The 25,093-nt window shown below is 42.9% G+C and overlaps 1 protein-coding gene across 1 annotated transcript; it reads right to left on the reverse strand.

Annotated features, from left to right (window-relative positions):
* Window positions 1-13,543: 13,543 nt before the first annotated feature.
* Window positions 13,544-24,861, reverse strand: kcnk1a (potassium channel, subfamily K, member 1a). Its single transcript, XM_060939973.1, has 3 exons — window positions 24,201-24,861; window positions 15,334-15,729; window positions 13,544-15,217 (listed from the first exon to the last, which is right to left on the reverse strand). Exons 1-3 carry the CDS (start codon window positions 24,553-24,555, stop codon window positions 14,964-14,966), a joined length of 1,005 nt encoding a protein of 334 aa, XP_060795956.1. The 5' UTR covers window positions 24,556-24,861; the 3' UTR covers window positions 13,544-14,963.
* Between the last annotated feature and the right edge of the window lie 232 nt (window positions 24,862-25,093).

Below are 25,093 nucleotides of genomic sequence, written 5' to 3' on the forward strand. Positions count from 1 at the left end.
CCGATACAGCGATAGTGAGCATATTTGTGGAAACGATATTGAGGAGCCCGAGAGCCAAATTCAATGCAGCCCACCGCGTTCATGCGGCGAAAACACGGCCACCACACACACACACACACACACACACACACACACTTCTATCTTTGTGGGGACACTCATTGACATAATGTGTTGCTCAGCCCCTTACCCTCACCTTAACCATCACAACTAAATGCCTAACCCGAACCCTTACCCTAACCCTTACTCTCACCCTAACCTAAACCTCATTCTTAACCTGAACCATAAAACTACGTCTTAACCCTCAAACAGCCCTTTGAAGAAGTGAGGACCAGCCAAAATGTCCTCACTTCCCAAAAATGTCCTAACTCTGTTGGTAAAATAAATAATAATTATATATATATATATATATATATATATATATATATATATATATATATATATATATATATATATATATATATATATATATATATATAAACCCATATGCTGGTCCTCAATATGTAGCAAGTACATACTAGTACACACACACGAGCAGACAAACGACATACACTTAGCCCAGGCATGTCGATATGATAGTCCAAAAGAAAAAAGGTATTTACCCCATAGTGCTGTGTCTCCAGGAATATGTGGGCTACAGTAAGCTGATATCAGAGCACAGCTAAGCAAAACCTACAACACCTACAACCCTGCAGAAAGACCCCCTATAGGGAGTGAAGAGAAATCACTGATCAAACTAAAGCCCTGAACTGAGCAATCATTTGCCTTACAGCTGGAATTCTTACAACAGCAAAGCTGCAATTTTTATACAATATTTAGTCTATATATAAATATTTATATATAGTTATACTTATGTGTAGTTATATACATAGGTTAACGTAACCCTGGCAGAATTTGATGTTTGTCATTTATCAAAATATGACTGATCATCCATCCATCCAACCATTATCCATAACCACTTATCCTGTGCAGGGTCGCAGGCAAGCTGGAGCCTATCCCAACTGACTATGGGCGAGAGGTGGGGTACACCCTGGACAAGTCACCAGGTCATCATAGAGCTGACACATAGAGACAAACAACCATTCACACTCACATTCACACCTACGGTCAATTTAGAGCCACCAGTTGACCTAATCTGTATGTCTTTGGACTGTGGGGGAAACCAGAGCACCCGGAGGAAACCCACGCAGACACAGGGAGAACATGCAAACTCCACACAGAAAGGCTCCTGCCAGCCACTGGGTGTGAACCCAGAACCTTCTTGTTGTGAGGCGACAGCGCTAACGACTACACCACCATGCTGCCCTATGAGTGATCATGTAAAAATGTATTTTATTTAATAATAGTGCTCATGGGCGGCACGGTGGTGTAGTGGTTAGCGCTGTCGCCTCACAGCAAGAAGGTCCAGGTTCGAGCCCCGTGGCCGGCAAGGGCCTTTCTGTGTGGAGTTTGCATGTTCTCCCTGTGTCCGCATGGGTTTCCTCTGGGTGCTCCGGTTTCCTCCACAGTCCAAAGACATGTAGGTTAGGTTAACTGGTGACTCTAAATTGACCGTAGGTGTGAATGTGAGTGTGAATGGTTGTCTGTGTCTATGTGTCAGCCCTGTGATGACCTGGTGACTTGTCCAGGGTGTACCCCGCCTTTCACCCGTAGTCAGCTGGGATAGGCTCCAGCTTGCCTGCGACCCTGTAGAACAGGATAAAGCGGCTAGAGATAATGAGATGAGATGAGATGAGAATAGTGCTCATACAAAAAGCTATTTATCATCACACAAATAAGCCTCTTCAAAAGTTTGTGTATCCTTACCTCCTACAAGGAGAACATGCAAACTGCACACAGAAAGGCTCCAGTCGACCAACAGGTCCAAACCCAGAACCTGCTTGCTGTGAGGCAACAGTGCTAACCACTGCACCACCATACCACCCTTCAAGTATCATCCATCCATCCATTATCTATACCGCTTATCCCCTCCTAGAACTGCCACCTTATTGTGGTGGAGGGGTTTGTGTGCTTGAATGATCCTAGGAGCTATGTTGTCGGGGGCATTATGCCCCTGTTAGGGTTTCCCAAGGCAGACAGGTCCTAGGTGACAGGCCAGACCAAGAGCAGTTCACCAAAAAACCCCTATGGAGAAAAAATCTAGGACCGTGACGTCGCCCGGTAGGACGCAGCCGGGGCCCCACCCTGGAGCCAGGCCCGGGGTTGGGGCTCGTATGCGAGCGCTTGGTGGCCGGGCCTTTGCCCATGGGGCCCGGCCGGGCTCAGCCCGAAGAGGTGACGTGGGCCCGACCTCCTGTGGGTTCACCACCCACAGAGGTAGCAGTAGGGGTTTGGTGCAGTGTGGATTGGGTGGCAGTCGAAGGCAGGGGCCTCGACGACCTGATCCCCGGACACAGCGGCTGGCTGTTGGGACATGGAATGTCACTTCGCTGGGGGGGAAGGAGCCTGAGCTTGTGCGGGAGGTTGAGAGGTACCGGCTAGAGATAGTCGGGCTCACCTCCACGCACAGCTTGGGCTCTGGAACCCAGCTCCTCGAGAGGGGCTGGACTTTCCACTTCTCTGGAGTCGCCCATGGTGAGCGGCGGCGGGCTGGTGTGGGCTTCCTTATAGCTCCCCAGCTCAGCCGCCATGTGTTGGAGTTTACCCCAGTGAACGAGAGGGTTGCCTCTCTGCGCCTCCGGATTGGGGAGAGGGCTCTTGCTGTTGTTTGTGCCTACGGGCCAAATAGCAGTATAGAGTATCCGGCCTTCTTGGAGTCCCTGGGAGAGGTACTGAGGGGTGCTCAGACTGGGGACTCCATTGTGCTACTGGGGGACTTCAATGCTCACATGGGCGATGACAGTGACACCTGGAGGGGCGTGGTTGGGAGGAACGGCCTCCCCGATCTGAACCCGAGTGGTGTTTTGTTATTGGACTTCTGTGCTAGTCACAGTTTGTCCATAACGAACACCATGTTCGAGCATAGGGGTGTCCATAAGTGCACGTGGCACCAGGACACCTTAGGTCGGAGGTTGATGATCGACTTTGTAGTCGTGTCATCTGATCTCCGACCCTATGTCTTGGACACTCGGGTGAAGAGAGGGGCTGAGTTGTCAACTGATCACCACCTGGTGGTGAGTTGGATCCGCTGGCGGAGGAGGAAGCTGGACAGACCTGGCAGGCCCAAACGTATGGTGAGGGTCTGCTGGGAACGTCTGGCCGAGCACTCTGTTGGGGAGGTCTTTAACTCCCACCTCCGGGAGAGCTTTTCCCAGCTTCCGAGGGAGGCGGGGGACATTGAGTCTGAGTGGACCATGTTCTCTACCTCCATTGTGGATGCAGCTGTTCGGAGCTGTGGCCGCAAGGTCTCCGGTGCCTGTCGTGGCGGCAATCCCCGAACCCGGTGGTGGACACCGGAAGTAAGGAATGCCGTCAAGCTGAAGAAGGAGTCCTATCGGGCCATGTTGACCTCCGGGACTCCTGAGGCAGCCGACGGGTATCGGCAGGCCAGGCGTGCTGCAGCTCGGGCAGTTGCGGAGGCAAAAACTCGGAACTGGGAGGAGTTCGGGGAGGCCATGGAGAAGGACTATTGGTCGGCCTCAAAGAAATTCTGGCAAACCGTCCGGCGCCTCAGGAGGGGGAAGCAGTACTCTGCCAACACTGTTTACAGTGCGGGTGGGGAGCTGTTGACCTCGACTGGGGACATTGTCGGGCGGTGGAAGGAATACTTTGAGGATCTCCTCAATCCCACCGTCATGTCTTCCACTGAGGAGACTGAGGCTGATGACTCAGAGGTGGACTCGTCCATTACCCAAGCCGAAGTCACTGAGGTGGTTTGCAAGCTCCTCGGTGGCAAGGCACCGGGGGTGGATGAGATCCGCCCTGAGTATCTCAAGTCTCTGGATGTTGTGGGGCTGTCTTGGTTGACACGCCTCTGCAACATCGCGTGGCGGTCGGGGACAGTGCCTCTGGAGTGGCAGACTGGGGTGGTGGTCCCTCTTTTTAAGAAAGGGGACCGGAGAGTGTGCTCCAATTATAGGGGAATCACACTTCTCAGCCTCCCAGGGAAAGTTTACTCCAGGGTACTGGAGAGGAGAATTCGACCAATAGTCGAACCTCGGATCCAGGAGGAACAATGCGGTTTTCGTCCTGGTCGCGGAACACTGGACCAGCTCTATACCCTTCATAGGGTGCTCGAGGGTTCATGGGAGTTTACCCAACCAGTCCACATGTGCTTTGTGGATCTGGAGAAGGCATTCAACCGTGTCCCCCGTGGTATTCTGTGGGGGGTGCTTCGGGAGTATGGGGTTCGGGGCTCTTTGCTAAGGGCTGTCCGGTCCCTGTACGAACGGAGCAGGAGTCTGGTTCGCATTGCCAGCAGTAAGTCAGACCTGTTCCCAGTGCATGTTGGACTCCGTCAGGGCTGCCCTTTGTCACCGGTTCTGTTCATAATTTTTATGGACAGAATTTCTAGGCGCAGCCAGGGGCCGGAAGGAATCCTGTTTGGGAACCACAGGATTTCATCTCTGCTTTTTGCGGATGATGTTGTCCTGTTGGCTTCTTCAAACCAGGACCTTCAGCATGCACTGGGGCGGTTTGCAGTCGAGTGTGAAGCGGCTGGGATGAGAATCAGCACCTCCAAGTCCGAGGCCATGGTTCTCGACCGGAAAAGGGTGGCTTGCCCTCTCCAGGTTGGTGGAGAAGTCCTGCCTCAAGTGGAGGAGTTTAAGTATCTCGGGATCTTGTTCACGAGTGAGGGAAGGATGGAGCGTGAGATCGACAGGCGGATCGGTGCAGCCTCCGCAGTGATGCGGTCGCTTTACCGGTCCGTCGTGGTGAAGAAGGAGCTGAGCCAAAAGGCGAAGCTCTCAATTTACCGGTCGATCTACGTTCCGACTCTCACCTATGGTCATGAGCTTTGGGTAATGACAGAAAGAACAAGATCGCGGATACAAGCGGCTGAAATGAGTTTCCTTCGCAGGGTGGCTGGGCGCTCCCTTAGAGATAGGGTGAGAAGCACAGTCACTCGGGAGGAGCTCGGAGTAGAGCCGCTGCTCCTCCACATCGAGAGGAACCAGCTGAGGTGGCTCGGGCATCTTTTTCGGATGCCTCCTGGACGCCTCCCTGGGGAGGTGTTCCAGGCATGTCCCCCCGGGAGGAGGCCCCGGGGAAGACCCAGGACACGCTGGAGGGACTATGTCTCTCGGCTGGCCTGGGAACGCCTCGGTGTTCTTCCCGAGGAGCTGGCCGAGGTGTCTGGGGAAAGGGAAGTTTGGGCTTCCATGCTTAGACTGCTGCCTCCACGACCCGGTCCTGGATAAGCGGAAGAAGACAAGACGAGACGAGACGAGGCTTATCCATCAGGGTTGTGGGGGAAGCTGAAGCTAATCCTAGGTGATTACAGACAAGAGACGGGGTTCACCCTGGGCAGGTCACCAATCTATTACAGGGCTAATACAGAGACAAAATCATTCACACTGTATACACATTCACACCTATGGGCAATTCAGAGTAGACAGTTCATCTAATCCACATGTCTTTGCAGGGGCGTAGCTAGGATTTTTCAAAGGGGGGGGGGGGGTCACACACTGACTGGTCACACACTGATTGTACATTATGTAACAAAAAATAGTTACCATTGCTAGTTTTAGGTAGCTTAGAAACCGGCTCTTTCATTATTGCTGTTTCTTCCACGTTTTCTTGATGTTGTGTTCTAGAAACAGCACACTAAAACTTAGCTTCAAAGCCACAAAATGCAATTTTGATGGACAAAATATATAATAAATTGCTTACCTCTCTTCACGTCGAAAGAAGGAGGAAAGTTTCGGTTGTTTTGACATGGCGAATTATTAACACAATAAGAAATACTTGTAATTCGCAACTAAAGAGACTGCAGCTACACTGGCAGCTTGACCATGCTTTCTAGTGCGATCGTTTTGCACTTGCGCAGAACTCTGTCAGTCCTGCATGCCTTGGCTCGTGCACCTGAAGGCGCGCCTGCGCACGCACCTAATGAGCTCCGGCATGCACGCCATTAACAAAGAACACCTGTATTTAATCGATGAACTATGTTTGGGCTATTTAAGGACTGCGCCCCTGCAAGGATGATGCGAAGTATTACACAGCGTCTAGTGTGCCTTAGAGAGCCTTGTTTCCTGTCCCTGTCCATGTCCTTGTTGACCTCCTGGTTTTTTGACTCCTGTTTCTCATCCCTTGAGCTTGTATAGTTTTGCCTCTGATATTCTGTCCACACCTCAATTGACCTCCTGTCTGTTTCCTCGATTATTACTTTGCCTGCTGTTTCAGACTGTTTGCCTGTTGTGTGCGTCTCATGCACTTTATGCTCATATCACACTGTGTATTATTTAACATATCTGCACTTACATCCGCCTCTCCTGCACACACTCTGACAAACTGGATTTTCGCGCCCAAACCACAGGAAGTCAAGATTATAGAAACCCTAATGAGGCTGAGGTGACAATCTAGTTTTTAAAAAAAAAGTTAGAAAAATTACAGTGGGCGCTTTTCTAATATTCTTATGCGGCTACTGAAAAAATGTATGGTCCGACAAAGGGGGGAGGGTGGGTCACGGGCACCCCAGGACCCCCCCAGCTACACCCATGCTTTGGACTGTGCACCCGGAGGAAACACACAAAGGCACAGAGAGAACAAACTCCACACAGAAAGACCTCAGTCAGCTATGTGGTGTGAACCCAGAACCTTCTTTTGTGTGTGTGTGTGTGTGTGTGTGTGTGTGTGTGTGTGTGTGTGTGTGTGTGAGAGAGAGAGAGAGAGAGAGAGAGAGAGAGAGAGAGAGAAACAGGTCCTTAATACAAACACAGCTGACAGGTCTAATAGGTGTCCAAACCTACTATTCTATTATATAGAGGATGTGCAGTCACGTGACCCATCCATGGTTACTCCGCCATATTGGACGGCTTCAGGATTGTTTACCTTGCGTCAGTGTAATGGATCCAGGGAGTAATCCCCAAGAAAATTCGGAAAATACCCCATCTACATCGCGCGATAACTTGTCTAAGTTTGTTCAGCATCTTGAAGGTGACGTGAGGTAGCGTTACGTGGAAAAGTGTTCCAGGTCGGGGATAGCAGATCCGTACAACTTGCCACAATCCTTGTTCAGGGAAATTCGGAGCTGCAGTGCTGGCGATTTGCCCGATCTGGCCTACCACGACATTTACAATTTTCTTGTTAATCGTGAATCGTGTTACACTGGCAAAGCCCTCAAAGCTTACAAGAGCCTGGAAGCTTATAAATATTTTGTTGCGGGATGGGTATCCCAACTATACCTCTGGAAGGTTCCGAAGAAGAATGTCTACTTGATAACCTCACGGGTAAGTGGCATTAAGACGTTTATCATAAAGAGACTATGCAGGACGTTTTATTGTAAGAATGTTCGAAATCTAAACTCAGTTCCAGATAATGACAGGGTTGTAAATATGTATGTTTTTGTCTGAAAAAAAAATCACAAATCACCGCTATCTTTATCTGTGCAGAATTATTATTCAGTATCAGATATAAATGTATAGGGGTCACAGATATGTCCAGCTTCTATATTCAAACAAATTAAAAAAATATTTTCTTGCACCTCTATGTGCCTAAAATAACATACATATTCTTTTTCAGTACTTTACACAATCTGATAGGAAGAACTTTATAAACAAGTTATGCATTTGTATACATATTTTATTTTGCGCGTCTCTCCTCGTCTGCGGGGAATCTATAAAATGACAGGCCCTCCTTTTGGCCCTGTCTATTGGTACAACCAAATGCTGAACAAGATATAACCATTCTCGAAAGATCTACTCCCACACACTTGATAATTAGAACGGGTTCGTCTAAGTTCTATGCGCGGCCATGCTGTCCAAGATGGCAGATAAACAAATATCACGTGACCTCGTGACGTCACGTGCATGCTCTCTATATAACCTATGTTAGGCTGGTCTCACACTAGAGGATAGTCAGGCCAATAATCGCATAGCATTCCCAATTCAAGGCTGGTTAGAAGTGATTATCTGCCCAAATAATCCTGTAGTGTGAGGGGTTTACAGACATAAATTTAAAGTCACCAACTAGATCAGAGCCTCCCTGATTTAGATTCATAAATATCAAACGTTTGATATTTATGAATACAAATCATGTCGTGTGAAAAGAGGAGTGATGGAATATTGAGCAAAGAGTGAGGTCACATAAAGAATAGTTATTCGTTTTTAGTTTGTTCCCAGAAAAAAATGAGACAAAATATGTAATAGCACTAAATGACTACTGAGTGGTGTATTATGTGTTTGGTGTCAAATACACTGCATTTGTGTAGCTAATGTTCACGTTTTTGTACCCTTTTGTTCAGTATAGAAACTGAATACTCTTGCTTTCGTATTTTCATTGACATCTTTAATTTTCTCCAAGTTTGTATTCATTCACCTTACATACCTAAGGTAAGGTATGTACTGGTATTACTAAAAGTCTTTGCTGGACAGGTAAACTGCAGTGAATGCAGCAGCCAGACACAGCAGAGATGAGGCCTATAGCAACAGAGTGCAGTTAATGATAGAGACAGGGAGAGGCGGGTGTGAGAAAAAATCAATAAGGTACACTAGGGTCTCTTCATCTTACCTCCCTGTCTTAGACTCAATCGGTCCTGCCTAAACTTCAAGAATCTTAAAATAGATAGTTTAGGATAGCATGGGAGTCAGGTACAGAGTTGCAGAATTGTCACATCAATCATCACGAGTCCTGATGTACTTTTTTGTTCTGTTTTGATATTTGCTTAAAATCACTATTTATAATTCTTTATGCTATGGTTTGTATTCTGTTTAGAATTTGTGATTTGTGTGTGTGTGTGTGTGTGTGTGTGTGTGTGTGTGTGTGTGTGTGTGTGTGTGTGTGTGTGTGTGTATTTCAGGCTGGAACCCAAAACTGTAGGAAGACATGTTGAGTAGGTTTGTATTGAAACATTCTAACCAAATCAGAGCAACATGCCTTCTTTAAATAGAATATCCTCCACCCCCTTATCATCAACACTGTGGCTGGGTCCAGGTTTAAGTGGCAAATCATTCAAATCATTCATTACTGAGGAGTGTTTGAACTCCAACTATAATTATAAAATAAATTTATCCAACGTTCTAATGGAGAGAAAAAAAGAAAAAAGTGTGTTGCTTTTATTAAACACATTTAAAAAAATTTAACGCTTACACTGTGAACCACTTGATCAATCTACTGGCTCAGATGTTAGAAACTAAAAGACTTTACCTGTCTGTCTGTGGCTGCGGTTGTGTAGAAGATGCCGGAGTTTGATCGTCTCTCTGCATTGCACTGGCACATCATGTGTGGGATCTTCTCCCAGCAGTGTGGCAGCATCATTGCCCAGAGCCAGGTTTTGAAAGATGGCTAGCGGTGCGGGTGGGTGTGTGTTTGGGATGAGGGAGGGGGGAGCTGTACATAGGGGGACTGATCAAGATAAACTTCCTTGCCTCCTGGAAGCCTCAGTGAGGAGACCTGTGCTTAGTCAGGCAAAAAGCTTTGGCAGTGCTCACAAATAAGCAGCTGGACACCTTCAGGTGAACAATGCCACAGGGAGAAACAATCACATTCACTCTGCACACTCTCAACTCTATTAATACTGAGGCTACAGCAGAAACATTATCATGATATTTACATAGCTGACTGACTCTAACACACCAACAAATAAATGTTTGGTTTCTATAGCTGACAGTATTACATATTTATGGCTCCTTACTGCTTTTAAAACATACAATTTTCAGCAACCATGAAAACACCAGACCTTATAAACGCTGGTCAATATGATTTTTATCTCACCTTATTTGATGATACTTTTCAGAGTACTCCAGTGTTTACTCACTAATGTTTACTCACTAACAAGTTGCTGGTTGAATTTTTTTCTTTCAATAATTGTTTTGGGGTTTTTTTTCTTTTTGTTTCATGTCAAATACTTATTGAATTATTTTGTTGGTACTCAACGAACAAACTATATGCAAATATAGAAAAACTATTGTGTTATCATGTACAGTAAGCCTAGTTCTGATTATAACTTCTTATACATTGATAAAGAATCTTTCAAGAGACAATTTTGGTGCACCAATCTTCATTTAGTTACTTCCTAAAGTGTAAATAGAATTTTATATAGAATTAAATATATTGATAATTAGAATTTCTATTGAATTTATGATAGAATGTCAGAACCTGTAATGCTGGGATCAGACGACATGATATATTTATCTTTCACAATGGTTATCATTGTCAGATTAAAGCAATCATAATGCCATAAATTCTTGCTTTTTCTTGGTCGGAAGACTGGTAACACTACTGAGTTTGACCAATCAACATTCACATCCTTGTCTGTCATCAAGAAGGAGGGTCAAGGAATTATCAATCATGGCTAACAAGGAACATGTGGTAGGAATTGTCAAACTAAACAAGAAAATACAAAAAATTCTGACATGCTAGACTTTTTGTTGGGGTGTTGTGGGGCGTCGCAGATGCCGCATTACTGTTCTTCGATTATGTCACACTACAAAGTCTTTTCATCATTTCCAATGTTTATATTCGGACCTGACGCTGGAAATTTGTCAGCCACAATAAAACGGTGTCAAAATTGGGCTGAATTCATGTAGTCTGATCCTGACATTAGTTGCATTGCATTGTATTGTATAGCACTTTGGCCAACACTTGTTGTCTTTAAATGTGCTATATATAATAAGAAATCATATGCTGTTCTCTTTCTTGACCTATCTAAAGTTTTTGATTCTGTTGACCATGGCCTTCTGTTACAACGTCTGCAGTGTATTGGTTTTAGTGATGCTACACTAAATTGGTTTTTAAACTATTTATCTGGGAGAACTCAATGTGTATCTGTAGATAATTGCGATTCTGCACCACTAGAAGTGAAGACAGGTGTGCCGCAGGGATCAATCCTGGGGCCTGTCTTATTCACTATTTATATAAGTAACCTTGGTGTAGGTTTAGACCCAGCAAAGGTACATCTCTGTGCTAATGATACAACTGTCTACACTACGGCAGCATTGTTACAGACAGCGATAGATGCATTACAGTCTGCCTTTAGCCTGCTACAAAGTTCCCTCATTAATTTGAGACTGGTACTAAATGTCAAAAAGACAAAATTTATTATTTTTACACGTTCTCGTTCATCACTTACTAATTTTACAATTTCAACACTAGATGGCACTCATTTAGAGAGGGTAAATTCTTATAAATATTTAGGGGTATGGCTTGATGAAAAGCTAAACTTTGGAATTCATATTGATAACCTCCTAAAAAAGCTCAAACCAAAGTTTTTTTATTTTCAGCTGAAAAAATTTTTCTCTTTTGTTGTTAGATTGAGATTGGTCCAAAGTACTTTTCTACCAATTTTAGATTATGGTGATATAGTATATGCATGCTCCTATTTCTTTTTTGGAAAAGTTGGATGTAGTGTATCATGCTGCTTTCCATTTTGTGACAGACGCAAAAGCAAGAACACATCACTGTAAACTGTATGAAATGGTTCAATAGACGTCACTGTCGCTCAGAAGGAAAAGTCTCATCTCATCTCATTATCTGTAGCCACTTTATCCTGTTCTACAGGGTCGCAGGCAAGCTGGAGCCTATCCCAGCTGACTACGGGTGAAAGGCGGGGTACACCCTGGACAAGTCGCCAGGTCATCACAGGGCTGACACATAGACACAGACAACCATTCACACTCACATTCACACCTACGGTCAACTTAGAGTCACCAGTTAACCTAACCTGCATGTCTTTGGACTGTGGAGGAAACCGGAGCACCCAGAGGAAACCCACGCGGACACGGGGAGAACATGCAAACTCCACACAGAAAGGCCCTCGCTGGCCATGGGGCTCAAACCTGGACCTTCTTGCTGTGAGGCGACAGTGCTAACCATTACACCACCGTGCCGCCTCGAAGGAAAAGTCATGTTCTGATTTTCATAGTTAAAGCATTGATTGGTAAATTACCACCCTATATCGGTCATTTGTTGTGATGTCAAACCTGTGCTTATAGCACAAGGTCATCAAATAAAATAATCTTGAACATCCCAACAACACTGGCACGGTGGTGTAGTGGTTAGCGCTGTCGCCTCACAGCAAGAAGGTCCTGGGTTCGAGCCCTGGGGCCGGCGAGGGCCTTTCTGTGTGGAGTTTGCATGTTCTCCCCGTGTCCGCGTGGGTTTCCTCCGGGTGCTCCGGTTTCCCCCACAGTCCAAAGACATGCAGGTTAGGTTAACTGGTGACTCTAAATTGACCGTAGGTGTGAGTGTGAGTGTGAATGGTTGTCTGTGTCTATGTGTCAGCCCTGTGATGACCTGGCGACTTGTCCAGGGTGTACCCTGCCTTTCGCCCGTAGTCAGCTGGGATAGGCTCCAGCTTGCCTGCGACCCTGTAGAAGGATAAAGCGGCTAGAGATAATGAGATGAGATCCCAACAACACGAACAGTGTTGGGCAAAACTGCCTTTAGTTCATTTGCACCATATGCCTGGAATGAACTTCAGAACATACTAAATCTTGAGTTATTACCCTCTCTCAATGTATTTAAAAATATTTTTAAAACAACTATTACAGAACAATGTCATTGTTTCTCACCTAGCTTCTCTGGTTTCTTAACATATCTTAACTGTACCCTCCTCTATGTTTTTTCTTTATTCTTTGTTTTCTTTTAAACTGAACGTTTTATTGTAGTGTGCGTCTTCTGCTATAGTCATTGTATTTACTGTAACTTTCTTCCGCCTATCTTGGCCAGGACTCCCTGAGAGAAGAGATATTGTATCTCAATGGGACTGGAAAAAAATAGAGACTAAATAAAATAAAAATAAATAAAGGTGACTGATTTTCATAAGCCTGACAAAGAAACAACTGAACCATTTGAAGTTGCCGTTATTAAAGCATTGAATCATTTTTGCACGGTTTTCCAGAGACCAGCTGTCGTACAGCGATACCTGCATAGGCAGAATTTTTTGCTTTTCCAAGGAAGCATCAATATGAATAATATGAAATATTACATGTAATAGGATATGGTTCATAAGGAGCTTTACGGTGATTTAGATGTCTTTTCAACCACCTTCTGTAGAAACATTGTTTTTCCTCTTTAAAATGAAGAATGCAGAACATTCTTTTGATACTCCATCAGTTCAAACTCGAGGACATTTTTTTTTTGTGGAAGCTGTTAACCATGATGCATTTTCAGCATGACCATTTAAGCAGCACATCATCCACTTCCTGCAGCAGTGTATACATTCCTGCTAACAGACCTCAACAGGCGTACTGTTACACTCAACACAGTACAGCTGCTGCTGGTCACAAGGCCTCGGTGATCCAGCAGTTCACCCAAACATGTGTTGAGTTAGATAAACTCACTGTCTACATGGCTGTGTTTGTACAAGTCTGACTTGTGGCTGATGAGTACAGTGTGTGCATGAATAACAAATATTTAGAGACACAACTTCAGCCCATAGATCTTATTTTTTACAGTTGAGTGAAACTTAAATGGGTCAGAGATGGGTCAATCTACTGCACATGTATTAGAGTTTTAAATTTCAGCACATTTTATTTCACAATTCTGAGGATTTACAAACACTTAGTCCAACATACAAAATGATCATATGAATTTCTTAGCAGTGATTCTTTAATACCCTGTCTTAAAAGCATACACCTTCAGGAACTGTAACATATGAACTATCAGTATTGCAACAAACCTACACAGACTGGAAAAAGTTTTCATATATTATCCCAATTGTAGTAGTTGTAGATTCAAGTTACAGGTTTCATTACTACAACTTCCCGCAGAGTCTTAAAGCTGATACGTTCCTTCATAGTATTCCTAATACAAGGCAAAACAGTGCCCTCATGTGAACAACTACAGTATATACAACTGCAACATCAACTAATACAGCATGAGAATCCAATCAGCTATGAATCTAGGACATGTGAGTTTTCACCTGCTTTACACATACATACATAATATATATATATATATATATATATATATATATATATAAAATGTGCCTATACTGCATGATGCCGGTAAGAACCTATCTGTATTTACTCAGGACATTAACTAACTACCTTAAGGACTTAAGAGTCAGCGAGTTTAATTTTTTTATGAACTTAACATTTATCTATAGACTTATGCTCAAAACATAATTCATCTTAACTTTTTTTTAAATTATAACTCATCTTAAATGAATAATTTGACCATGTATGAATTCACTTGCCCCCCCCCCAAAAAAAAGTCCTCAACATGTGGGAACATTAAGACTGAGGGAATGTGAAGAGTGGGTAAGGCTGTGATCAAGGCTACAAAGAATCTAAAAACATTGTACAACTTAATTTGTTTAACACTTAATGATCACTGCACAATTCCATACTGCAAATGACATTCCATGTTATTTCATGAATTTTGGTGACACTGTTATTACAAAATGTGAAGAATATTACAAGAAAACCTCTCTGAATGTGTGTGCACCCAAAATTTTGACTAGGGCTTTATATGCAAAATTAAAACTCAAGTACAGTTGTGGCACCAGTAACATGTATAGACATACAGGAATAAAAAGAGCTTAATGAGGTACCTCCATCAGTACACATTCATAGAATGATCGATGACGATGACTTCTTATTAACAACAATCAATAGCCTAGGTACATATCCCAATTTCTATCCCTTTTAATCCTTTAACTTACTATATTATAGTCTACATGTCCCAATACAGTATTTAGTACCTAAAGGTTAAGGACAAAGTCTACTAACAATTCCAAGATTCTGCACGATTTATTTTTAATAATTTCTAATTACACAACGATAAGCTATACTAAGGTATCTACAATCACATGTCCCTTTTATGAAAGCTGGCATGTAGTCCAACTATTATTTCAAGTACCACTAATCTAATTCAGAAGCATTTGATCACTGACTTTTTATATATGCTTATTGCTTAGGATCTTACTTAGCAACAGGACTATCACTGGCTGCTATTGGGGATATGTCAGGTGAAAGATCTGTTTTATAGTCTCTGACTGGGCCTCCTTGATCAGACATAGACGTGAAAGAAAGATGATCATGTTCCATGATTGTAAGTTGGTCTTCTGATTTCTCTTTCTTGAGGTAGAATATCTTCCTTAGTTTCTTCAACTGCTGAAGCTCACACAATGTCTCCAGAACCACCAGCATGCCAATTAGGCCCAGCAACAGATAAACTGACGAGAAAAGACAGACATGTATCGTATAACATTGGCCATATACTGGACATGTACAGTAAATACAAAACTTATTTGTGAGGTTCTTTGAAATTATGTTTAATTTTCACACTTACTAGTAATTCCCACTTTATATAACTGCCTGAACTTCTGATTGTAGCCCTCTCCTGGCACATAGTCACCCAGGCCAATGGTGCTGAGTGAGATAAAGCAGAAGTAGAAAGACTCTAGGAAGTTCCAGTCCTCTTCCATTACAGAGAAGATTACAGCAGGGATGAGGAAGAAACAGCAGACCATGATGGTTGCTAGTATAAACGCATGTACACCTGACACCAGAGACTTGGACAGACCCCAGCGGCGCTGTATGAAGGCCACAGGCCGTCGAGTGCTGAACACCATGATCCTCTGCACCACTGCGGTCAGGAATAGGAGGGTGAATGGGATCCCAACCACAGAGTAGAAGATGCAAAAGGCCTTTCCTTCATCTGACAGGGGCACAGTGTGGCCATACCCTAAAAACACAAATGAAACACAGATTCAGTCAGTCAGATACACATTTTTATGCACAGGAATATAGCATACATTATAGGTATGGAAATTACAGCTCAGCACTGTTTCAATTTCCAGGAAGGATGAAGGTGAGGAAACATTCCCTGACCTTACTAACCACATTCTGACAACGCATGCAGTTCAGCAACAACATTTTCATACTTACCTGCATACCTTATATACATCTGGAACATTAACGGTAGACTGACTTTCAGATTTTTCAGGTTCCACTCATGGATGAATAAATACCTGATACTCCTCATTAGTCAGACAGAACTGAAACGTCTTCAAGAATCTTCAAGCAAGTCCAGTTGCTCTCTTACCACCCACAGTTTATTATGACCTGGATGACTGAGAATCTTCACAGACACGTATATCACAATGACCAAATTTCAGAGGGAACTAAATTTCACCGGTTTTATGAAATCGAAAGGCCGTCTACTTTTAATGGTGATGATCACCAAATGGCAGACCAGAGCTAAAACATTAGATTAGATTAGATAAAACTTTATTGATCCCTTTGGGAGGGTTCCCTCAGGGAAATTAAGATTCCAGCAGCATCATTAAAGAAATAGAGAAAACTTCTAGATAAATTAAAATAAATTAAGTATTTACATATACAAATATAAAAAGAATAAGATATGGGGAAGAGAGGAGGGGAGGCGGCAGGAGAGATATTGCACTTGATATTGCACATTGTCCGGTATTGCTTATTGTTAGGCTAGGCTACTGCTCCTTCCCATCCTCTGTCCTCCTGTTACCCCTCCTCCCCCCCCAGAGAGGAGTTGTACAGTCTGATGGCGTGAGGGACAAAGGAGTTTTTAAGTCTGTTCGTCCTGCACTTGGGAAGGAGCATTCTGTCACTGAACAGGCTCCTCTGGTTGTTGATGACGGTGTGCAAAGAGTGACTGGCATCGTCCATGATGTTCAATAGTTTGTCCATAGACCTCTTCTCTGCCACCGTCACCAGAGTCTCCAGCTTCATGCCGACCACAGAGCCGGCCCGCCTGATCAGTTTGTCCAGCCTGGATGTGTCCTTCTTGGATGTGCTGCCCCCCCAGCACACCACGGTGTAAAACAGGACACTGGCGACCACATAGAACATCCACAGGAGTTTCCTGCAGATGTTAAAGGACCACAGCCTCCTAAGGAAGTATAGCCTGCTCTGTCCCTTCCTGTATAAGTGTTTGGTGTCAAACATCTCTGTCTGACAGGATTCACTGTCAAGCTGTAAAATGTTTAGTGATTTTATGCCAGCTACTCTAAGACATAGGTCACTGTTCAGCAGTAGGGAGATGTTAAATGCATGGAAAAACAAGCAAAAACCTCTTTAAAATCTTCTGCCTTTATCGTCAATAGCAAATGTGTCTCAAATTGAAAACTATAACCTTACATAGGTGATTTCACCATGACCTCACTCCACCTAGTACTGTAAAAAAGTAGGCAAGCTGTATTTTAATCTAATCAAATCAATACATTGTACATTACTCTTTATTCATAGACATACTGAAAAGACAATCCTACAGTTGTTGACAATGTTTTTCATGTTTGTAGAATAAAATCTTGCCAATATAAACTAAAAACAAAAATGAAAAAGTTTTCTGGTCTTACCAAGCTTCAGCAAAACACTGATCCTGAATACGTCATGAACAGACCACATAAAAGCACCGTGGGAGTGCTGCTCTAGCAGATTTTAGCCCTGCATGGGCTGTTTATGTTAGAAATACCAGTGTCAATCATTGCACTTTAATCTGACTGAAAACCTGACCAACTGAAAATAGTGTTTCGGTTCATGTTAAATGGCAAGCTGAAGTGTTGGGGAAGGTCACATGAATGTTAGGTAAAAGTAAAAAAGGTTAATGTGCATTTCAGAGACGGTATACCTTCTGCAGTTAACAATTATTTGCTGAAGGCAAGGTGAATAATAACAGGGACGAAGTTGAGGTTATAATTCACCAATATTCACGGAGCCTGAGGCAGATAATTGTTTTTAGTATAAATACTTCTTTCAGCTGCTCCCGTTCGGGGTCGCCACATTGGATTTGTTCCACATATTTGATTTGGCATAGGTTTTTTTACGCCAGATGCCCTTCCTGACACAATCATCCCCAATCTAGCTGGGCTTGGGACCAGCACTCAGCATGCACTGGCTTGTACAACCCCAGTGGCTGGGTATTTTACCTAACCTGCATGTCTTTGAACTGTAGGGGAAACCACAGCACCCGGATGAAACCCACACAGACACGGGGAGAACATGCAAACTCCACACAGAAAGGCTTCCGTTGGCCATGAGGTTCAAACCCGGAACCTTCTTGCTGTGAGGTGACACTGCTGACCACTACACCACCGTGCTGCCTAGTATAAATACACAGGTGATTATTAAAAAATAAAATTTAAAAAATTATTTCAATCTTCAAAAGCAGCATACAAATCTAATGCATGCAGACCTGTCACTTACAGTGCCTTGAAAAAGTATTCATACCCCTTGAACTTTTTCACTTTTTTCCACCTTACAACCACGAACTTAAAAGTTTTTTACTGAGATTTTGTGATAGACCAACACAGAGTAGCACATAATTGTGAAGTGAAACGAAAATGATAAATGGTCTTCAAAATTTTAAACAAAAATCTGAAAAATGTGATGTGCATTAGTATTCAGCCCCCCTGCGTCAATACTTTGTAGAGCCACCTTTTGCTGCAATTACAGCTGCAAGTCTTTTGTGGTATGTCTCTACCAGCTTTGCACATCTAGACACTGAAATTTTTGCCCATTCTTCTTTGCAAAATAGCTCAAGCTCAGCCAGATTGGATGGAGAGCGTCTGTGAACAGCAATTTTCAAGTCTTGCCACAGATGCTCAATGGGATTTAGGTCTGGACTTTGACTGGGCCATTCTAACACATGAATATTCTTTGATCTAAACCATTCCATTGTAGCTCTGGCTGTATTTTTAGGGTCATTGTCTTGCTGGAAGGTGAATCTCCTTCCCAGTCTCAAGTCTTTTGCAGCCTCCAACAGGTTTTCTTCCAGGATTGCCCTGTATTTAGCTCCATCCATCTTCCCATCAACTCTGACCAGCTTCCCTGTCCCTGCTGAAGAAAAGCATCCCCATAGCATGATGCTGCCACCACCATGTTTCACAGTGGGGATGGTGTGTGCAGGGTGATGAGCAGTGTTAGTTTTCCACCACACATAGCACTTTGCATTTAGGCCAAAAAGTTCAACTTTGGTCTCATCTGACCAAAGCACCTTCTTCCACATTTGCTGTGTCCCCTACATGGCTTCTGGCAAACTGCAAACGGGACTTCTTATGCCTGTCTTTCAACAATGGTTTTCTTCTTGCCACTCTTCCAAAAAGGCCAGATTTGTGGAGTGTACGACTTATAGTTGTCCTGTGCACAGATTCTCCCACCTGAGCTGTGGATTTCTGCAGCTCCTCCAGAGTGATCATGGGCCTCTTGGCTGCTTCTCTGACCAGTGCTCTCCTTGCTCGCTCTGTCAGTTTAGGTGGACGGCCATGTCTTGGTAGGTTTGCAGTTGTGCCATACTTTTTCCATTTTTGAATGATGGATTGAACAGTGCTTCTTGAGATGTTCAGAGCTTGGGATATTTTTTTATAACCTAACCCTGCTTTAAACTTCTCCAGAACTTTATCCTTGACCTGTCTGGTGAGTTCTTTGGTCTTCATGATGCTGTTTGTTCTTCAGTGTTCTCTAACAAACCACTGAGGCCTTCACAGAACAAGTGTATTTATGCTGAAAGTAAATTACACACAGTAGGACTCTTAACTAATTAGATGACTTCTGAAGACAATTGATTGCACTGGATTGTATTTAAGTGGTATCAGAGTACAGGGGGCTGGATACTAATGCACACCACATTTTTCAGATTTTTATTTGTTTAAAATTTTGAAGACCATTTATCATTTTCGTTTCACTTCACAATTATGTGCTACTCTGTGTTGGTCTATCACAAAATCTCAATAAAAAACTTTTAAGTTCGTGGTTGTAAGGTGGAAAAATGTGAAAAAGTTCAAGGGGTATGAATACTTTTTCAAGGCACTGTATCTAGGACAAGTCACAGAAAATTCTTTGTTTTGAAATAGATAAAAATAAATCACAATTCCACCTCACCTTTGAACAGTTTTAAACCATACTTCGTGGCATCTTTAGTGCTTGTAGGAACAGTAATTTCTTTCATAATTTGCAATTCTTCCTCACTTACGGTGACGAAGTGATTGGCCGACATTTTGCCTCAACGCTTGAGGTGATTATCGAGAAATAGTCTGAATCTCTTGATCAATCACCTCTGTATTTATACTAAAACTTATCAGACTGATCAACGACAAAATTATGTAACCATCAGTGCACGGTCAAAGGTAAACCTGCACATGTGCACACAGACTTTGTCTGCTTGACCATGCAAATTTCATGCACATTATTTGCTAGAGAATCCTCTTAAGTTAAATAACTTCCCAGCCACAGAATGACCTGATATTTTGTGAGATATTACGGAAATAAACATATCACAATGACCAAATTTCAGAGGGAACTAAATTTCAATGATTTTATGAACTTGAAAGGCCATCTAGTTTTAATATGCAATACCTACTCATTTTTTACTCTTCTATTTTTATTTTGTTTCTCTGAAAATCCGATAACTGTTTCCTGCCTTGTCAATGCACAGTATCTGTAATTTACAACACAGAAGTAAGCAGAATTGGTTAACTTTTTCATTCATTCTGCAGTGAAATGCTAGACTTGCATTTGCGTTTTCATTCTCAGCCACCTAGTTGACTTGTTCACGTTACTCACAAGTTACAAATACATGCAGATGTTTAAAAAAAAAAAAAACAGGCCTTAAATTTTTTTTTGAACATGAACAATCAACATGCTGAACGAAGTCAGGATATGCACAGTTAAAAAGTTATCGATAAAAGCAAGTATCAACTTCATCACTATCTGGTATGTGAAACCTTAGAGGCTCTTTTTGTTCCTCCTCCACTGAGGACACTTAAAAGTGACCTTTATAAAGTCGTCAGCATCATGGATGTCCTCTCCCATTCTTCTTGTGTAATCTGGCAGAAGATGTCACAGTATCTAGGCCATCTTTGTTAAACTCTGCAACAGTTCCCCCCCCAGGCAGCCTCCATACTCACCTGATCTTAAGTGAACAAACCAGATCGATCACTCACCTTCCACCCATCCTTATTTGCATTTTACACAAATACTTAATCACAGAATTATCTGCTTTTGTTGACTTGTATATTCATTAGACGTGTGATGATACATCATGACGCGAAAATGTGGCGATGTGCAACATGGAAATGTGTAATTCACATCATGAAAATCAGCATTCTATTAAATATTGCACGTAATGCACATTTTAACACCAGGGGCCCTAATCTGCACAACCCACAGAGCTAAAATATAGAGAGCAAACTCGTCATGTGATGGCATTCTTTTGTGAAGTCGGACAGGCCAATAGCTTCAGATTGCAATAACCATCATCCATTATACAGTTACACAAGCATGCTAATAAAGCTTAAAAAGAGCTCTTGATTAGTTTTCAAACAAGACTGAGGCTACATCCACACGACAACGAGATGTTATTTAAAAATATATCGCATCCAAATGGGCAACGATCAGTAAAATATCAGGTCCATATGGCAACGCAACGCTTGCTGAAAATGATGCAATACACATGCCACACCTCTAGGGGCGCTGTAAGACGGTCCCTTCGGAGACACCAGAACAATAGAAGAAGTAAGGACACATGCGCATAAACTATTATGCGTGAGACTTCATATTAGCCACAAAGTCAGGAAAATCTGTTTGTAAAATTACATTATAATGACCAAATACAATGAAAAGTATTTTTCCAGTCTCACCTGTGAAAGGTAATCCCATGTGATCTTGTTTGGACGGCAAACCTGTTGGTATGGTTAAACGCAGCACATGAATCTTTATTCTCCACTTTGACCTATCCAATATGGCGGCGAGGATGACGTATGATTCTATGCGGAAGGCGGCGTCTTTAATGGTCCGGAATAAATTGAATGCTACACGTTGATGGATTAATTTGTTGTTTCTCACCTGTGAAAGGTAATCCCATATGATCTCGTTTGGACGGTAAACCTGTTGGTACAGTTAAACGCAGCACATGAATCTTTATTCTCCGCTTTGACTTATCCAATATGGCGGCGAGGATGACGTATGATTCTACGCGGAAGGCAGCGTCTTTAATGGTCCGGAATAAATTGAATGCTACACGTTGATGGATTAATTTGCTCTTCTACGCCCTTTTTGAGGAATGTATTGTAGGACTTAAACCCACATCTGAAGAGGTGAGATCACTCCTTTTTTTTCCCTATTTTTGCTGGCGGGATTGACTCTGCCCTAAGGGCAGAGTCTCTCTCTCACTTTGCACCATTACACAATAAATATTCACAGTGAAAATATTTTGTAAGCGCGTTTCATGAACCAAGTTATAGGATTTGTTGACAACTCGCATCGAGTTTGTTACACTTCTACCCGGCATGAAGCACTGACAGTCATGTGGTTGTGACGTCATCGTAAACAAATCCGTTCTACTCATCCAGACGACTTCACAACGGCAACGTTGCCAGATCTTTCCACTCTGGAACCCGTTCTCAAAAAGATTGCGTTTTGGGCACCCAAAACGCCGGTGCCGTGTGGACACCAGGCCTAAACGATAAGCAATTGTATCGGAGTCACCTGAATCCGTTGCCGTGTGGACAGGGCCTAAAAGCCACAGAAATCAAACATTTTAGCCGACTTTGGAGCTCTATTGTTGCTACAGAGCTCATTATATTTCAGTCGATCATCAAAGTCAAAGTTTCAAGTCCCTGAAGTCACTTCATTTACTCAAAAATTTTGGGAAAATTTAGACATTTATTTCTAAAAATAGTGTAAACCTGAAATACATTCTGTTTACCATATAAAACCTCTGTTCATAGCTAATTTTGATTTGTTTAGTTTCATACATACAAAAATAGTCTAACTGTTTATGATTCAGAAAAAAAAGACTCTTTTCAGTCATAAGTTTTCTTCATTCAAATTTTGTTCAAAATAGTCTGAGAATTGAACCGAGTTGAAATTGTGAAGCCAGTATCATGAATCAAATCATAACCAGAGTGTATCATTACACGCATAATGTTTATATCATTGCTATACTCGTATGCTGTTATTTTACAATTTACCTTCTAATGATTGCATAGACATGCTCTACATTTATTCACGATGCCCCCAAGTTCATTCTCGGTCTCTTATGTTCTTTGTAATTAGTGTATACTTTGTCTGGCAGATTTATTTACATTGGACGTAAATTTTCAATTAATATAGCATTATTTATACTGTATGGTAATATGCTGCACCATGGTTCTGGTGGAGCAACATTTTCTTTCACTGTATATATGTATATGAATGTCTTGAAATGAATCAATTCGGTAACTTGAAAATAACATCAGATGAATGAAGTTTCACATTTTTTGTTTTCGGTAGGTGTTAACCTGCATGTCCTTCCATCCATGAGACTCCTCATGGATAGTTTGGGTTTTGGGGAGGGGGGGGAGGAGGTTATTTTGTGTTATAGAATAAAACGCAGCAACTAGATTGCTGCCGCAGTGGTGCAGTGATTAGCACGGTCACGTCACAGTAAGAAGGTTCCAGGTTTAAACCTCATGGCCTCATGACAGGGGCCTTTCTATGTGTTTGCATGTCCTCCCCATGTCTGTGTGGCTTCCTCTCACTTCAAAAGACATGCAAATTGTTGAACACTGCTCTGGATAAGAGAGGGTCTGCTAAATGCCTTCAATGTAATGCCAGGACGGTGCGTTTATGCACACATTGCTCTGATCCCTATACTGGATTAAGTTACTTCAGTCCAGGAAACACAACACCAAGTTTTCTTTCACACAACCTTCAGTGCTACTGCACTGACCAATAAAAGTCCTTCTGTGCTAATGCTGGAACATCCACATGCCCTAGCAGTGTACCGGTCAGTCATCTTTCACTGATCAAAGATACCAGAGTCACTGATTATTTGTTCTGCCATTGTATTTGACTAAACTATGTGAGATGTGCCAACATTAATGTAAATTCAATGGCTATTATTCATAACACCAGACAAAACTCAGGTACTTTAACAAAAAAAAAAAAAAATGAATGAATGAATGAATGAATATAAGATTAAGTTTAACCATAATTATCCCATTTGCAGGTAATAATAAAGAGCAGGCCAGTGAAGGAGAAAGGTGCTGCTGACTGAGGCCTACTCAGCAACACACTCATTGGATTCCAAGGCAGCTTGTCTGCCTCGCGACGCTCGTCTAAGCAAACAGGAACTGCTGTAAGCATTTTATCGGAAATGCTGTCGCTTAAGCTATTTTTTTGGTAGTTGACAGCCTGACTCACCTGTCGTAGAGAGCACTGTGCTTGCGAAAAACAGCGCCGAGGTGAAATCCCAGTTCCAGTTGGTTGCGTTATTATTCAAAACAGACACACCGTAATTATTCGCCTCCAGGGCTCTGGCCAAAAATGCCTCCAGTTCCTCCTCGGAGAGACATTCATTCTCCCGGAGAAACTGCTGTTTGGTGTCGCTGATCTCTTGTCGAAGCACGTCCTCATACGGCAATTCCACCAGAGAGAAAACGACAGCCCCGAAAACGAGATATAACACATAGCCGAGGAGTAAGAGCAGAAAATACAGCGTCGATTTGTTTCCATCGACCAGACGCACATACCAGTTCCCACAAACACACTCGAGCATTTTCTGTCAGCGGAGTGATGATGGACTACAAAGACAGGTAGCAAGTCTGAACAGCCGTATAGGTCACCCTAAAACACACGACTGTCTTTATCGCCTTGATGACAAGAGATTTTTTTTTTTTTTTTTGCTAATCTGTTATGATGTGAGCAGTGTCGATTGAACTGAGCGCATGGCGTCGCTTCCTTCCATGCGTCGCGTCGCGTCACCTCGCTCAGGTTCAGCCTCCAGGACCGGCAGCAGGGCGCGTCCTCTCCGCGCTGACGTTTACTATAAACTTACAGTAGCAGTCATTATACACACACACACACACACACACAAAAGAAACAAACTCGTACCACCACCTGCCTAACTCAGAAAAAGGTTTCCGCCTCCTGGTGATGGCATCAGTTAGTGATCTGGCTGAACTCGTTTAGCAAGACGCCGGTTTGTGTCTTTGTACAAGTGAAAAAGAGAAGCATGAATGAATGAATATGTGTCAGGGATTAGTTTGGTTGGATACTTCACACTTCTTTGTTCTGCTTTAGGAGAAAACTCTTCT

Source organism: Neoarius graeffei, chromosome 14 (assembly GCF_027579695.1).
Source record: "Neoarius graeffei isolate fNeoGra1 chromosome 14, fNeoGra1.pri, whole genome shotgun sequence".
Lineage (NCBI taxonomy): Eukaryota > Metazoa > Chordata > Actinopteri > Siluriformes > Ariidae > Neoarius > Neoarius graeffei.